Genomic DNA, 16,355 nt, shown 5'->3' on the forward strand with positions numbered 1-16,355 from the left:
ATTGCTATCTTTTATTTGTATTATTCTATTTTACTGTGTTAAGCACTTAGTAACCTTGTTTTGAAAAGTGCTATATAAATGAAATGAACAAGGACTTTTGCTTAATTGAGGCTTGAAGCTATATTCTTTTAAACAAAAATAAAGGAAATTGGTCATTATCTACCCAATAATGAGCTGGTGTATCATATTTTCCTATGATCAGCTGATCAAACCTAAGCATGATCGTAAAAAACTTCCACCGCCAGAGCTCGAGTCTTTGTCCCAGACTCATCTTTTCTTCAGCTGAGAGAAAGTGAAAGAGTGAGAGAGAGATGCCTACATTTCAAGCTCAGTCAACAAGGCTAATATTATATAGTATTATACAACAGTTAGTTCTGGTCGAGTAATTTGATTGGACAGGAGGCATTCCATGAGTGCTGATATGCAGTATAACAGCAGTGGGACATTTTACTGTGTGTATCACTCCGCTTTACAGCTGTTCTAATATAAATATAAAGACAAAAATCTAAATGCTCTATTTTTAATGGCCAATATTATATTTTAGTGGCCCATTTTGTCTTAATTGGGAAATTAAGAGGCTACATTGTGATTAACTTTTCTTTTAATGTGAGGTCTACTGGGAAGAGTGCAGCCTACACTCCGTAAGCAAATAACTAGCTATAGTGATGATGATGATGATGATGATGATGATGATGATGATGTGCAACACAAATCACATTTTTACCTGGATAAAAGATGACCAGGAAACAGGGCAGTAAGCCATTATAAGACACGACTCAGGCCTACTCTCATTGTTGCCAGAGTTTTTTTCAAAAATGTTATATTTGCATTTTGGAGAAAAAAATTAAAGGATGTTATCTACTCTCCTTTTGAGGTACTAATTAATTGTGTCCTATCAATCATTTTCTAGCAGTAGGTGTCACTGTTTCAAATGTGACATCTCATTTTGGAAGGCAACTCTGATGGCTTTGTCCTTAATTAATGGAAGATCTTGAATTGATGATCCATTTTGGACCTGTAGAGTTCCAGAAACCTCACACAAAATCCTGAATAATATTTACAGCAGGCTATTTTGATGACTGACTTCTTACAATATTTTATCTCGATTATAAGGGTTTTTCAATCTACAGGCCAACTGATTTGTTTGGTTATATTTTCCACACAGTATAAGAAACACTTTACAATAACAGATGACAATGCTGGACTGGATTTTTCCTTTTCTGCACCTCAAAGATACGAGTTTTAAGTGGTTAGAGTTAGGGTTATTTATTATGTCTGGTTGCCTAGTAGCCCTATTAGTTAAACCATATAAATCAAGGAAAGCCCTTTATATGAAAAATAACAATATAATCCTAAAGTAATTTTTGTTAAAGAAACCATACAAATATAGCTAATAGGAATATTCCCAACACACATCACATTCAAAGAAAAGTAGAAATATGACAGTGATCCTATAGGAGATAAACATCATCAAGTAGCCTACAATAAGGTCACTATAGACTCCTATTGCAAACCTCAGACACACTGTAAGTCCCTATTGGCACACAGCGGCAGAAGTAAAAAGGGGGTGGGGTGGGTGGAGGGGCTGCACCGGGGACTCTAACTTGTAAACCCCACCTCCAGACAAAAGTTTGCTACCCCCGGATAAAGAAGTTTCACCTCTCCTCACTACCGGCTTCTTCCTTCCCAGGCTGCTGTCCCGTTGCAGAGCCTCCCCCCCCCCCTCCACCCTCCCACCACACACACACACATTTTTTAGCAGAATGGAGCGCCGCTATGCCCTTGTGTTTTTGTGCCTTATTATTCCACTGTGCACGTCCGACATCAGCCTCAGCAGTCACGTCGTTTTGGAGCCGTATGATTTCCTATTCGACACGGCGGTGGAAGCCTACTACAAGGGGGACTGGATGTCGGTCATCCTGAACATGGAGAAGGCGCTGAGGAACAAGGCGACGGTCCGCCGGGTGAAGGCGCACTGCCGGATCAGCTGCGCCAACCAGACCGCTTTCGGCGAGCCTCTGGCCGGCCTGGGTGTTCCCATCCCGGGCGCCGGGGCCGTGGAGGACCTGGGCTTCTTCCAGAAAATCCTGAAACGGGCGGACTGCGTGAAGTCCTGCGAGAGCGAGAAGCTCGGTCCCCCGACTCTGCATCTAGTCGGTGCAGAAGTGGAGCTGGAGTTCAGAAAGAGGAGTCCGTATAACTATTTGCAAGTCGCCTATTTTAAGGTATTGTATGGAAATGTGTTTGGATAGTGGCAGATTGGAGGCAGCAAATAAGCTATCAACCCTCACTGCAATAACACATCTACTGTAAATGTAATAACTGTAAGATGCTTGACTTTCACACATCGCACAAATCATATTTTCTTTTTCCCAGTGTTGTTTTCCTGTGTTGTTGCAGGATAAACACACAGGCCCAGCACTAGAAAACCATTCAATCTCATTCAAACTTTTACTCCATTCTCAAAGTGAAGCTGTGGATAGCTACTGTAAATGCCCCAACCCCCCAAAACCAAGACACTCATGCCACGTCTTAAGGTGGAGTCAGGCTGTGTGCAGTCTGACGTTAGACGCAGCTCCTTGGGATCCAGCAGTTAAAAGGCCTAATGCTGCATTCAAGTGCTCCTTATAAGCTAAAACTTCCTAGTATCAGAGTAGTACATATGATTTTGTCGAGCGTGCCTTTTTGAAAAAAGACCTGGAACAAAAGCAGCTTTTACGAGGCTGATGTTTCATTTTAAACAGCACAGAGCTCTTCTAAGTATGACATTTCCGACAGCACTTGAAAGCAGCAATGGTATGAGAGCTGGTCCAGACTTTTACACTAACTTTCTATTGGGATTAAGATCTGGTAACAGACATCTGTGGCATATGGCTTACATTGTTGTTGCATCAACTCAACTGTTGACGTTGCATTGCGCTCTTGGAAGTGCGGACTTGCATCACCCCTAATGCAAAGTCACTATAATACTCCTATATTGAGTTTATAGTAGCTTTATCATACTTAAAGAGGCAAACAGTAAGATTTCCACTGTCCCATAGCACAAAATGACCATAACATATCTGCAGGAGGCTGATAGGGTTGATGATCAATACCAGTGACTCCATGATTACTTAGCCAGGTGCTGAGATTTCAGGCTTTTGAAACTCACTCACTTTGAAACGAACGAAAACTCCTCTTCACTAGATGCTTCTGTTGGATCTCTGATCTATTTAGCTAGCTTACGTGTCTCTATTGTGAAAATGTGACTTTATTGTCTGTGTTAATTACAGGCTGACATAGCTCAAGGGGACGTGAGGGACGAGGGGGGCAGAGACCTGTGTAGGAGAGAAGTTCTATCAAGGTTGCAATTCATACTGGTCACCAGTAGAGGTCGATGAAAGTCATAGATCACCTAATGCCCCTTTAATGTTTGTAGTAAGGTGCTGGGGCTTCAGGTATACAGTGAATGTATTTTCAAAAGGACTGCTGAAGTGCTCAGTCCAGGAACTAAGGCTGACAGCAAAGGGGATAAAAAGATTCAGGACGGCAACTCGATCCCTTCAATCATGTTTATTGGCCTAGAGGTGGGGAAGCACTACACCTACAGCAGCTGATGTCACCGATTAGCAGAGAGCAGGAACTAACCGCCTCTGTGTTCCCGGCAGATCAATAAGCTGGACAAGGCGGTGGCGGCTGCCAACACCTTCTTCCTGGCCAACCCGGACCACATGGAGATGAGACAGAACCTGGACTACTACAGGATGATGGCAGGAGTACACGAGGAGGACTTCAAAGACCTGGAGGCCCGGCCACATATGGTGAGACGGAGAACAAACTCCTGAACGCACTCCTTTTCAGATCATTTTTATGGCATTTTTTAGACAGTCTTTTAGATAGTATTCATTTTGGATTTTAGATTGCAGTTTAGTCTTTTGACAAGACTTTTTGACTAAAATGTTTGTTAGATTTTGTCACATTTTAGTCATTTTGTGTTTTTGGTTTTGCAAAATCTATGGATATTTTAGTATAGTTTTTGTCTCCATTGGCAGGATGCAAGGTGGAGAATAAGCATTTATTCTCTCTTTCTCGAGGCAAAACATACAATTTCATGTAAAACAAAGCTTGATTCAATTTATTGTCCATTTATTTTTTTTTTATGATTCATTTTTGAACTCTAGTCTTGTCCTTTTTCATCGACAGAAATGCCAAATTTGACGGTGTCTATAGCTTCCATCCAGTCTTATCGAATGTTTCTTGAGGAATATTTTTAGTTTCGGCTTTCAATGACAAAATGAACACTGAGAATACATACAGAGAGCGACATGAACGATGGGCGGGAGAGCGGACGCTATGTCAAACAGGAGGATTTGAACTGGAAGTCTTCTATATCACACAGCACTGGTCGTTAATACACAACCTCAGGTAGAGGAGACTGTATGGCAGCTCGTTTCACACCCACCTGCTCCCTCCCCAGGCGGAGTTCCTGCTGGGGAAGCGCTACTACAGCGACGACTCCTTCGGCCTGGCCGCCGGACACTTCGAAGCGGCCGTAGACGAGTACTTCACTGCCGATCAGGAGTGCAGAGTGCTGTGCGAGGGAGCCTACGACTACGACGGGTACAACTACATGGAGTACAGCGCCGACCTGTTCCAGTCCATGACAGGTGAGAGACGGCACATCTAGTATGATATGAGACAAAAGTATTAGCATATGGTCTAAGGAGGTAGTTGGATTAGAAATGAGTAGGCTTGGGCGATATCCAAAATGGAATATCGCGATGCTGTCCCGCCAAAATATTGCGATATACGATATTATCGCCATTTTGTTTTTCTTCTAAATTACATCAAATGTGATCTTACTATTCAAGCATTGGAGGAAAGAACAGCCATTTGGTGTCATTTGCTCATATGAAACCCATATGAAATAAAATGACCCATTTTTCACTACCACTATGATTATTATTATTTTTTTTTTTACTATCCTATCACTAGATTATAGGTTTATAAGTTTAAAAGTTTGCACAAATGTGATCTAAGTAACACATGGTGGGGTGGGGGGGGTGATATCAGATAATGCGGGAAAATATCATGATATTTCCGTTCGATATTCAATATTATCGAATATCGGCGCAAGCCTAGAAATAAGTATGACACATGCATGGAGCAAGAGCAAGATCTCACTCCTAGAAAAGAAGTCTTGTTGTACTACAGTGCGCTGACCCCTCTCCCTTGTGTTAATGTGTGTGTGTGTGTGTGTGTGTGTGTCAGACCACTACATACAGGTACTGAACTGTAAGCAGCGCTGCTCTGTAGAGTTGGCCTCGAGCACGGGTAAAGACAAGCCCTTCGAGGACTTCCTCCCCGCACACTTCAACTACCTGCAGTTCTCCTACTACAACAGTGAGTCTCACATGTGCCGACACCATCATCATCATCATCATCATCGTCATCGTCATATACAGTGTATCGTTTATGCCATTTGGTGGACACTTTTATCGCCTTACTGTACCGGGAGTGCATACACTTTCAGAATGAGTGGGAATCAAAGCCCCTAATCCACTGAGCTTCACAGGTCCACTTCTTATGATTAGGGTTAGACCGATATATTGGGCCGATATTAGCCTTTTATTAAGTTATCGGCCAGTCATGTGGTCCACCGCCGATATGAGGAAGGTTCCTCCCTGACCACAGCAACATAAAAACAGTCTGTAAAACCTGAAATAAAATGTATTTTCTATATTTTCTCTTATTAAGGAGCTCCTAACCACCTAAAAGTATTGAATTAGGGTTATAATGGATAATGTAGGTTTTAATGGAGTTTTAAATCCTGTTTCCACCATGCCAAGAATAAAATTTCTTGTATTTTTTGGAATTTCCACAAAATATCAGCTATCGGCATACAAAAATATCAGTATCAGCCTTCAAAAACCCATATCAGTCAAACCCAAATTATGATCACCATTATCATCATCATCATCATCATCATCATTGTCACAACAAGCCGTCACCACCAACATAGAATATATTTTCTATTATTGATTTAATGTACAAGCACACAGACCATTGATTGTATCTTATGCACTATACATGTGTAACTACAGAAAATGTTCAATGCCAGGCCATTAATGGGCACTGACTGACATCTAAACACTAGTGTAACACATTATTACATTTTAAAATAAGTATAAAATACAAAAAGGGAAAATTTGAGCGTGACAGGATTGAAGTGCAGTACGGATGCATTTAGTTCTTCCAGCATTTGATTTAGCCAAGTTTTAGTTGTGGAGTGGAAAGTGGTAAAGCCATTAATTCTTTAACGTTTGAAAGTCTTTAATAGAGAATGTGCTTTGGGCAGTGGAGGATCTGTCTGCCATCTGTAGTGCCTCTTGTGTTAGCGCTGTAAGTGTGCTTGAGTCTCATCGTAAATGGATACAAAAATGTATGCAGTCAGTGAATAATTCAGAAGTGAGCGTGAGGTTATAGTCGTTATCAATCTCATCAAAAGAGTTATCAGAACTAAAAAGAGTAAAACACAAAAGTTCCAAGGCGCTCTTCAGGAAAACATTTAAAAAGGCTTTATTTCAAAAGAACAGAAACAACTCCGAGCACTCCAAACTACTTGATGACAAGTTTTGGTATTATATTTGCCAGTGTCTATATCCTGTATTTTACCAGAGTTTTGTTTCAGTGTTGCATATACTTTGCATCATTTTCCGGTAATTGCCGAACATTTAAAATGGACCTTCCCCTGTCCACCATCTTGCTCTTCATGCAGTTTGGTGCGCTGCTCCGCGATTACGGCCCCAGCAGTCTGGGACACATTGGAGGTGTTTTTAATATGTTCTTTTCAAGTAGCCATGACCTTTAAAACATTTTGCCTGAAGACCAAGGACCATCTAACACGTCCCTTCACACTTCCAAAACCCATCATCTCCATCCTCTCTATCCATTTGTATTACTAAAAAAGAGTGTACCATCCATTATGTCAGATGTTCCAATATTTACATCTGTGTCTCATATAAGTTCTCTAACCCTAACCCTCTTTTTTTGTGTTTGTCTGCTGTTTTCCTGGCTCCAGGTGCGAAGTTTGAGCAGGCCATAGAGTGCGCTAAGACCTTCCTGCTGTTCCACCCGGCGGACGAGGTGATGAACCAGAACCTGGCTTATTACTCTGTCATGCTGGGGGAGGACAAGGCAGAGACCATATCAGCCAGACAGGTAGGTCTCACTGTTTCCCTATTTGGTAGCGGTGTTTATCCAAAGCACCTTACAGGACCGCGAGTGCATTAATATTTAAGACTGTGTGACCCCAACTCCTTGAGATTAGCTGTAAAGCAGCATGCAAAAAATGTAGTCAGGGGAAAATAGCCTCAATAATTGCTTAAAATGTACTCAAGAGCAAAGAAATGGCATCAAAAAGCAGCAATCTACTCCTGCAGAAGTTTGCTGCTTTTTAAAGGGGCAATAAGTGAGATTTTTTTACTGCCTCATAGCAGAAAATCACCATAATATATCTGCAGGGAGTTGATGGGGTTGTTGATCAATACCAGTGAATCACTAATTAGTTCACCCGGTGCAGAGATTTCTGGCTTTTAAAAATCACTTTCTGGTCTGTACTGTGTTGTGGAATAAAAACACCCTGCCTACTTACATTTTCAACTGCTCAGCGATGGAGGACGACACTACATGCGAGCAGCCGACATCGCAACACATTTTGTTTCAAGCCAAAAAAGCAAATGACAAAGCAACGTTATGCATTATGATATGTTGCCTCTTCCCTAGACTTTTCTGGTGGATCTCTGCTCTAATTAGCTAGCTTAATTGTCTCTGTTGTGACTTTATTGTTGGTATCAGTTACAGAATACGATGCCTGGTTCTGTTAATGTTGTTGCAATTCCTACTGGTCGCCAATAGAGGTTGATAAATTTCATACTTAGTACTTTCATGACTTAATTCCCCTTTAACATAGCTTTTTTGCAGTAAACCAAAAAAATCAATATTCCAGCGCACACCAGGATATTAGGATTGACACTATTTTATTAACAATAATAGGCAATAGCAAATATAATTCTACCGTACAAAATTAGATATAAATATTACATTTCCATTTCCATAAGATAATGAGATACAATTAATGTTAGAGTACAAAATACATAGTCTGGCTTTTTTGCACTTTGCACATTTTTTGCACCACTGTCATGAAACAAAACAGTTTTTGCTTTAATCAGATTTTGCCCTGACTACATGGTGTCTGCATGACTACATGCTGTTTTGCACTGCCGATATAAACCGATGCCTCAATATAAACTCAATATAAACAATCACACTTTCCCTCTGTCTCTGTGTGTGTCTGCAGGTGGTAAAACAGCACATCCAACAGTCCTTACTGGAAAAAGAGCTGCTCTACTATGGATATGAAATCTTTGGAATCACCTTTGTCGATCCAGTAGGTTATCTGTTACTCTTCCGTCAAACACTTTTTGCTCACGCCGTGCTGTAAAATAAGGTTGGATTTGACTTCACTGTTATTTTCTATTCAGGACACATGGACTCCTGCAGAAGTCATGCCTCAGAAACTGAGAGAGAAGCAGAAGTAAGATTTCAAAACCCCGCTACACGCACGTTCGCATAGTGCAGCGCAAGTGCAAATGGTATCATTAAAGCGATCTGTCATTCTTTGTTCCTACGTGCCTCTGTCTCTCAGGGCGGACAGGGAGACTGCAGCGAGGATCACAGAGGAGATAGGGAACCTCATGAAGGAGATTGAAACCCTGGTGGAGGAGAAGAATAAGGATTCACCAGACCTGAACAAGCTAATAGGCCAGCAGGACGGTGAGCATTTCCCCTACTATTTAACCAGATAGAAGGGATGGGATGTCTTGTCTCACAATACGATACAATATGAGATGTGGGGTTCACAATTCAATACAACCACAATACGATGTAATAAATAACAGTTCAGTGACAACGGTGTCTGAGAAGTCTGACTGTGCAGAATTATGTTTATTTCTGAGCCACAAATCTTTCTAGCGATGACATTGGCTTGCTGGAATGTAAATAATAATTTAAAAATGTCATTACAAAGTGCAAATAATATAATTTGGATGGAGAGCTTGTGAAACTGTGATGGTCAAACCATCTCATTTGTGATTACTGCAGCAGAATAAAATGGAGCTAATATCACCATTCATTTTTCTGCCCCACGATACGTATTGTCACATTTTTGTATTGAGATATATTGAATTTCGATATATCGAAGCCCACCGTAACCCACCTCCACCTCCACATGGCAGGCGGTCCTGTGCTGTATGATGGCATCACGGTGGCCATGGCGTCCAGCCAGCTGAACGGGTCCCAGCGGGTGCTGCTGGATGGAGTGATCAGCGAGGACGAGTGCAGGGAGCTTCATCGCCTCTCCAATGTGAGTTTTCTGACCAAAGAGGAAGCTGCTGGCGTCTTATTAGGACTCAGTTGGGTTGGTCAGTTTTGAGCTTTGATAATATTTTGCTACTATAACTACTTTCGTTTCATAAAATATTCAAAACAATCATCAAAATCAACTATAAATAGTTCATTAATACAATTTTATATCAGCTATCTCAAGTACACCAAGAACAAAATGAGCTAAACTAAACTTTTAACAGCTCTCAAAATTACATATCCCCTGTATGCAAAATGCTTTTTTTTAAACAAAAGGTATTCTGATGATGATTCACACATTTTTAGAAGATATTAGCTAATTTGAATATGTTAATAATTAATAAGTCATAATACAAATATTGTTTGTGTGTCCATATTCAACATCATTCTGATAGGATGAAAGACTTTTTTTGTACTATTCACTTGTGCCTTTTGTTAAGAGTTTTCATTTCCCAGAATGAGATTTTTAACAATCACAATTAAAAAATATATATATATCAATATGTAACAATATGCAAAAATTATAAGTTACACTCCTTATGTAATGTTATTGAAGTTGGTAGCCATGATTACTTTTCCTTATCAACATTATCCAATGAGATTTGAAAGAGTCTCATAAGCTGAAGGGTCACAGAATTTTATCAACACTTAGAGGAACATATTAAGTTAAAACATGAAAAATTGGAGTTAGGTTTTCACATGACATCAAATCATAAGCAATGAATGTGCAAATTTCTTTCCCAAAATGTATTGAATGAAACCACCTGATGCGTGTTTTTTTCATGCATGTCTGTGTTTTCCATTGTGTCTCTCAGCCCATCGTGTTAGTGTGTTGATGTTGTGCATATTTCCCAGGCGGCGGCTCTGAAAGGCGATGGCTACAGGGGGAGCCCCTCCCCCCACTCCCCCAGTGAGATGTTCCAGGGAGTCACTGTCCTGAAGGCTGTAAAGGTCTGTAGTCCCACTGACTCTAACCTACAGCCTATACAGGATCAATATGGTTTCCCCAGACAGCAGCATTTGGTTCTAATAGATGGATAAAAGGAATAAACACACTCTTTGATAAACTTTCAGTTGTGGCATCATCTTGAAGGCATCCTATACGCAAAGATGAATAAGGAATGTAGATCCAAACTGGATCTGTGGACAACTGATCTTAGTATAACAGGACCTATAAGTGCATAAATGATAATATATCCTTTGCCTACTTACCTTCCTCTACCATCCTTTTATAATGTAGCTAACCTACATACGTAATGAAGGAAGACCAATGCACTTAGCGCCCCTCTCCCTCCCTCCACTACCCACTAGCCAGTAGCAATTGGTGCACAACTGATTGACAACCGCTCCAGAGTTTGCCTCAATTGGTCAGACACCCAAGCCTCAAAATTGACTTTGAAAGGAAAATAGCAGAGTGATGACGCTGTCGATATTGTCGAGATGCTGACATATTATCTGACTCGTTTTTGTTCACCCAACATGGGGATTACTTTTGCTGAATTCAAACACAATGTCAACCCATAAAACCTGCCTACAGTGGTATGGCTTCAAATCAGGGCCAATATGTTTGAGCTGAAAAAGAAAAGTTGTAAATGAAACAAAAATTATTGTAACCAAAAAGTAGTCATTGTAAGTTAAAATCAAGAACCAAAACCATGATGAACAGAATAATTATGAGTTGAGAGCAAAACAATCAGTTCTAAACCTGTAAAACATTAAGTTAAGTAAAAATACTGTTGACCAAATACATAAATAAAAAAAAATGTTAAACCAAAAATAAGTTGTGTTTTTAAAAAAATAGTCTTTATGAATTTCAAAATGTTCTAGCTTTAAGTATTTTGTCAATCTTTCTCTTTGCGGACTTTGTTTCAGTTATTCACAAATCATTTTTTTGCTTTCTCAAGTTCAGTTTTCTCTCGGGTAATTTTGGCCCTGTCTTGACGTGGAGAGGGGGGTCACTATGGGTTCAAATCAGGGCCAATATGTTTGAGTTGAAAAAGAAAAAGTTGTAAATGAAACCAAAATTATTGTAACCAGAAAGTAGTCATTGTAGTCACAGTGGCTTTAAGATGAAAATCTTACATAGGGTACCTTTAAAGTCGAGATGAAACGGCATTTCGAGAGTATCTAACTTCCGTATCGCGACGTATTTCCGAGTGAAACAGGAAAGACAGGCGGGACATAACGTTGGGAGGAATTTGATTTGAACGTTGAAAAGTGGGCGTGTCATAACACCCGAAGACACACCGTACCATGCTGTTGCTAGCTAGCTAACTAATGAATCTTAGCTCTGTGCGCTAAAAGTTGAAGATTGATTGATGGGTGGATGTCATGATATTATTGGTTGAAATTGGTTGAGTCCTGCTTACGTAAGCACACGGCATATTTTGTTTTACAGGAAGAAAACATGATTGAATTTTGATATAAGAATACAAAGAAATTGTTTTTTTTGTATTTTTTTTGGCATATATTGTTAAATAGGTGCACAATATGACCGGGGATGTGATCTAAAAGGGTTAAAAAGGCATTTTTCATTTCATCTCGACTTTAAGAGTCGAAGAGTCTTATTTTGCCAAAAAGTTATTGTATTTCTCTAAAATTCAAATATGATCTAAAAACCAGTCCCAGCCCAGACCTCTGATGCTTTTATTCATTGCAATTTATAATGTGTGATCTATGACCTTCTGATTACAAGATGGTCTCTCTAACCGCTAGGCCTCCCTGCCACATTATGTCTTTATAGTGATGAATTTTGCATCTGCTGGGGTTAGACCAATACACATGGGGCCGATACGATGGGGGGGAAACACTGAACACTGAATTTTTTGCCGTGACAATGCTCAAATTTAAAGATAGTAAATATCAGCTATTGGAAAATGCAGTCCAAAAATGATTGGTCTGAAGTGTGCTGCCGTGTCCCACAGCTCGGACAGGAGGGGAAGGTCCCGCTGAAGAGCGCCCGCCTGTTCTTCGACCTCAGCGAGAAGGTGAGGAAGGTTCTGGAGTCGTACTTCCGTCTGGACACTCCGCTCTACTTCTCCTACTCCCACCTGGTCTGTCGCTCCGCCATCGACGGTAAGTCAGGCAGTCACAGTACGCTGGCTCCCGGGGGTCAGTGCTGTCCTTGAGGAAGAGGACATTTTTTGAATCTATATATATATATAGCACTTATTTACCCTTCTCTTAAATACTGCTGCGTATTCAAAACGGAATACTCCAGTTTTTGTTCCCCGTGATGACATTGGCATCGCCTCTTCTGCTTGTTCGTTCACCCGTCACACGCGACACCTCGGACACCGCTGATCGGATTTTGATGAAACTTGAAGGAATGATGCATCTCACCGCTGTGTTCCAGCGTTTTTAAAATGACACACACTGGCCCAAGGGGGGGGGCGCTACAATTACAAGTCAAAACAAGGTGACATATTCATTACCGATTGGCCCAGAGGGATCCTGCATCATACGTTGGGGACAACTTTTTGCTGTCAAAGCGCTTAAAATGCCTTAGATGTTCAACCTCTCTCTGTACTGTCTGTTATGCAGAAAAGCAAAAGGAGCGCGAGGACCTGAGCCACGCGGTTCATGTGGACAACTGCCTGCTGGTGTCCGAGCTCAACGAGTGCATCAAGGAACCTCCCGCATACACACACAGAGACTACAGGTGAGCACACACACACACACACACACACATATATACGTCTAGTGTCCTCGAGCATTGGCCTATCATTATCCTTAGTGAAGATGACATCCTTATATAGGGAACGATTAACCTGATTACCGCTTTTTCTCTCCCTTCCAGTGCCATCCTTTATCTAAACGATGACTTTGAAGGAGGAGATTTCATTTTCACTGAGTTGGATGCTAAAACAGTCACGGTGAATATTCAAATATTATTGGCCTAGTCTTTTTTTTTTTTTTTTTTTTTTTACACGTGAACAAAAACTGTTGTAAATTTCAAATCCCGGTGCTTTTTTCCTCACGTCGCATGTTCTATATTTTCGATGCTGTTTCTGTCTTGTCCAGGCCGAGTTGCGTCCTCGGTGCGGTCGCGTGGTCGGGTTCGGCTCGGGGAAGGAGAACCCCCACGGCGTGCGAGCCGTCACCAAGGGCCAGAGGTGTGCTGTCGCCCTGTGGTTCACCCTGGACCCCGCTCACGAGGAGAAGGTACTGTACAACTGTCTAAACTAAGCCCTATTCCACCTGGATTAGTACAACTGGGGCAGGTCCTGTAATTTGAATTACTAGTGCAGTGCCCGTTCGCCCCGCTGCTGCACAGAGCGCTGTTCGCTTGTTTATTCAAAGTTTATTAATATTGAACGTGTCGCGTGTCCAAATTGCACCAAATCCGACACTGCACTTCCTTGGGTCCCCAGCAATACACCCGCCAAGTGTGAAGTCGATCGGACGAACGGTTCTCAAGATATGCGATGGACACACACACACACACACACACACACACAGACAGAGATTCCTTGCTTTATAGTATGATTACCAACAGCAACGGCGTAATATTTATAAGTCTAGAAAGTAGGGATGGGACAATATATCGAAATTCAATATATCGCAATACAAAAATATGACAATCATGGGGCAGAAAAATGAATCTAAATATTAGCTTCATTTTATTCGGCTGTAGTAATCACAAATGAGACGGCTTGACCATCACAGTTTCACAAGCTCTGCATCCAAATTATATTATTTGCACTTTGTAATGACATTTTTAAATTGTTGTTTACATTCTAGCAAGCCAATGCCATCGCTAGAAAGATTTGTGGCTCAAAAAAAGACATAATTCTGCACAGTCAGACCCTTTGCTATCATTGAACTTTTATTTATCACATTGTATCGTGGTTGTATTGAATCGTGAACCTCATATCATATCACGTATCGAATCGCATCGTGAAATAAACAGATCGTCCCATTCCTACCAGATAGTATAAAAAGCAATGTACCTACTGTTTTGCAGCAAACTCAAAGGTCATCTGAACGTAGCAATCCAGTTCAAATTTACCTGGCCGTAACGTACCAGCAACACACTGTGTAGACCCATACAAAAAAGGAATAAAAATAAATGCAATCCCTTTGGAGATTGAACTCTCGCAACTTTATGAGATTCATCCCGTCTTTGGCAGCGTTTGGTAAGTAGGTAGCTGGCCCAAGTCTAGTGTCACAGACAATGGAGCATTTGTTCCTGCAAAGGAAAATCCTTGTTGGTAATAGTAAAATAATGCTTGTTTGATCGACCAGCATGTGCATATAAGCAGAAGTGTGGATCATAACTTTTATCCGGTATAAATGTTCTTCTGGAATCGTGTAAAAGCCTCCCTCAGTAAAACTAATCCAGTTCGAATAGGGCTTTTGTCTCTCCCTGGTCCTGGCATTTTGATCCTTAATCGGTTTATTTTGCATTCTGTTTTTCCCAAATGTTTGCTTTTGTTCTCTAGGAGAGGATCCAAGCTCAGGAGATGTTGAAGATGTTTGCAACCCCCGTGGATGAGGAGTTCAGCAAAACGGAGGCGAAGGCCCCCTCAGAGCCCCAGCCCGCCGCGCCAGAAGCACCCGCCGCCGCCGTCCAGCAGCCGGAAACACCCGCCGCCGCCGTCCAGCAGCCGGAAACACCCGCCGCCACCGTCCAGCAGCCGGCGGACAGCAAACCGGACGACAAACCGGCAAAAGAGGAGAAGCTGGACGGGAAAGCCGACACGCCTGCGGGAAAACCAGCCGACACGCCGAAGGACAAAGCGGAGGGAAAACCGGTCACCAAATCAACAAACGCAAAAGCTAAACCTGCCCCTAAAGCGAAGGCCAAAGCCGGAGAGCAAGCGAAGGCCAAATCAGTCAAATCGAAACCTGCCGCGAAAACGGACGGCAAACAGACGGTCAAAACGAAAAGCAAGCAGGCGGACAAAAAGGAGGCGAAACCGGCTGCGAAAAAGACAGTGAAGGCCGCTGCCAAAAAGGACTCCAAGGACCCTAAGGCCGACGCCGCATCGGCCTCGGACTCTCAGAAAGACAAGGAGGAGCTGTGATGAAAACAGACTGCTTCTACAGGGTGTCTATTTTTCTACTGTTTGGAGTATTTTGTGAAAGGTTTTCTCTGTGGGAGTGCTGAGTGAAAATGTAAAGTTGTGTTATTAAAATATGAAATGTCTTTCAAGTGAAGTGGTTATGATGGACCACGGTATTATGTTGAAATTTGAAGCCATACTGAAATAACAAGGGACTGCTGTATTGTTGCGGATGTCGCTCAAATCATTTCTCCAGTATTAGTTTTGCTGACAATCTTCTGAAATGGCCAACGTTACTGTAACCATCTTTACTGGGCATCCGAAGCTTCATATCCATAGAGACGGTGTTGTGTTCATCTCAGTTTTCGAGATTTTAGAATTTCCCTTTTGCTGTTTTATTTTTCTTCTTTTGTGTTTGTTGTTGCCTCCATGATGGAGAGAGAGAAAGGGGCAGAATTACTGTTTTTCTGATGAGGAATGCATCTCAAATCAACTGCGTGAATCAATGAAATAAAAAGTGATGTTTACAAAAGGTGGCGAGTCTTCATTTTGAATAAATAATGTGGAGATCATGCATTACCTCAGACTAACACCGGGTGGCAGGATGGAAGCATTAGAATTTGTCCCGCTCCCACTCTTCATTCAACAAGCCCCAACAAGTTCACCTTTAATAGAAATCCTCAGGTTGTGCGTTTAAGTTTTTTGAGGAATCCTGCTGTGATTTGACTTTAAACTTGACTAATTAAAAACACAAGCGCTCACTGTTCTGTTATCATTTTAGTTTGAGTTCCTTTAGGCTCAGGACGTGGTGTTTTTTTTTATGAATCTCAATGCCTACTTGGACAATTTCTACCATGCGTGCGTTTGTTCGTATGAATGTGTGTGTGTGTGTGTGTGTGTGTGTGTGTGCCCCAGCTGATGCATCTCTCTGTTTTCTCTTGGGAC

The 16,355-nt window shown here is 41.5% G+C and overlaps 1 protein-coding gene across 1 annotated transcript; it reads left to right on the top strand.

Moving 5' to 3' along the window:
* Positions 1-1,760: 1,760 nt before the first annotated feature.
* On the top strand, positions 1,761-15,926 carry p3h1 (prolyl 3-hydroxylase 1). Its single transcript, XM_071911633.2, has 15 exons — positions 1,761-2,225; positions 3,648-3,800; positions 4,457-4,646; positions 5,251-5,382; positions 7,061-7,200; positions 8,339-8,428; positions 8,523-8,575; positions 8,687-8,814; positions 9,276-9,403; positions 10,258-10,353; positions 12,327-12,477; positions 12,946-13,063; positions 13,202-13,277; positions 13,426-13,566; positions 14,847-15,926. The coding sequence occupies exons 1-15, from the start codon at positions 1,764-1,766 to the stop codon at positions 15,429-15,431; spliced, it is 2,643 nt and encodes an 880-aa protein (XP_071767734.2). The 5' UTR covers positions 1,761-1,763; the 3' UTR covers positions 15,432-15,926.
* Positions 15,927-16,355: the final 429 nt, after the last annotated feature.

The sequence above is a fragment of the Centroberyx gerrardi genome, chromosome 5 (assembly GCF_048128805.1).
Source record: "Centroberyx gerrardi isolate f3 chromosome 5, fCenGer3.hap1.cur.20231027, whole genome shotgun sequence".
In the NCBI taxonomy this organism is placed as follows: Eukaryota; Metazoa; Chordata; class Actinopteri; order Beryciformes; family Berycidae; genus Centroberyx; species Centroberyx gerrardi.

Excerpts from the sequence above, each read along its gene's own strand:
- p3h1 (XM_071911633.2), top strand. The coding sequence starts at position 1,764 with ATGGAGCGCCGCTATGCCCTTGTGTTTTTGTGCCTTATTATTCCACTG. Across the intron at positions 3,801-4,456 it reads TGGAGGCCCGGCCACATATG|GCGGAGTTCCTGCTGGGGAA; the intron begins GTGAGACGGAGA and ends CTCCCTCCCCAG. Across the intron at positions 10,354-12,326 it reads CTGTCCTGAAGGCTGTAAAG|CTCGGACAGGAGGGGAAGGT; the intron begins GTCTGTAGTCCC and ends CGTGTCCCACAG.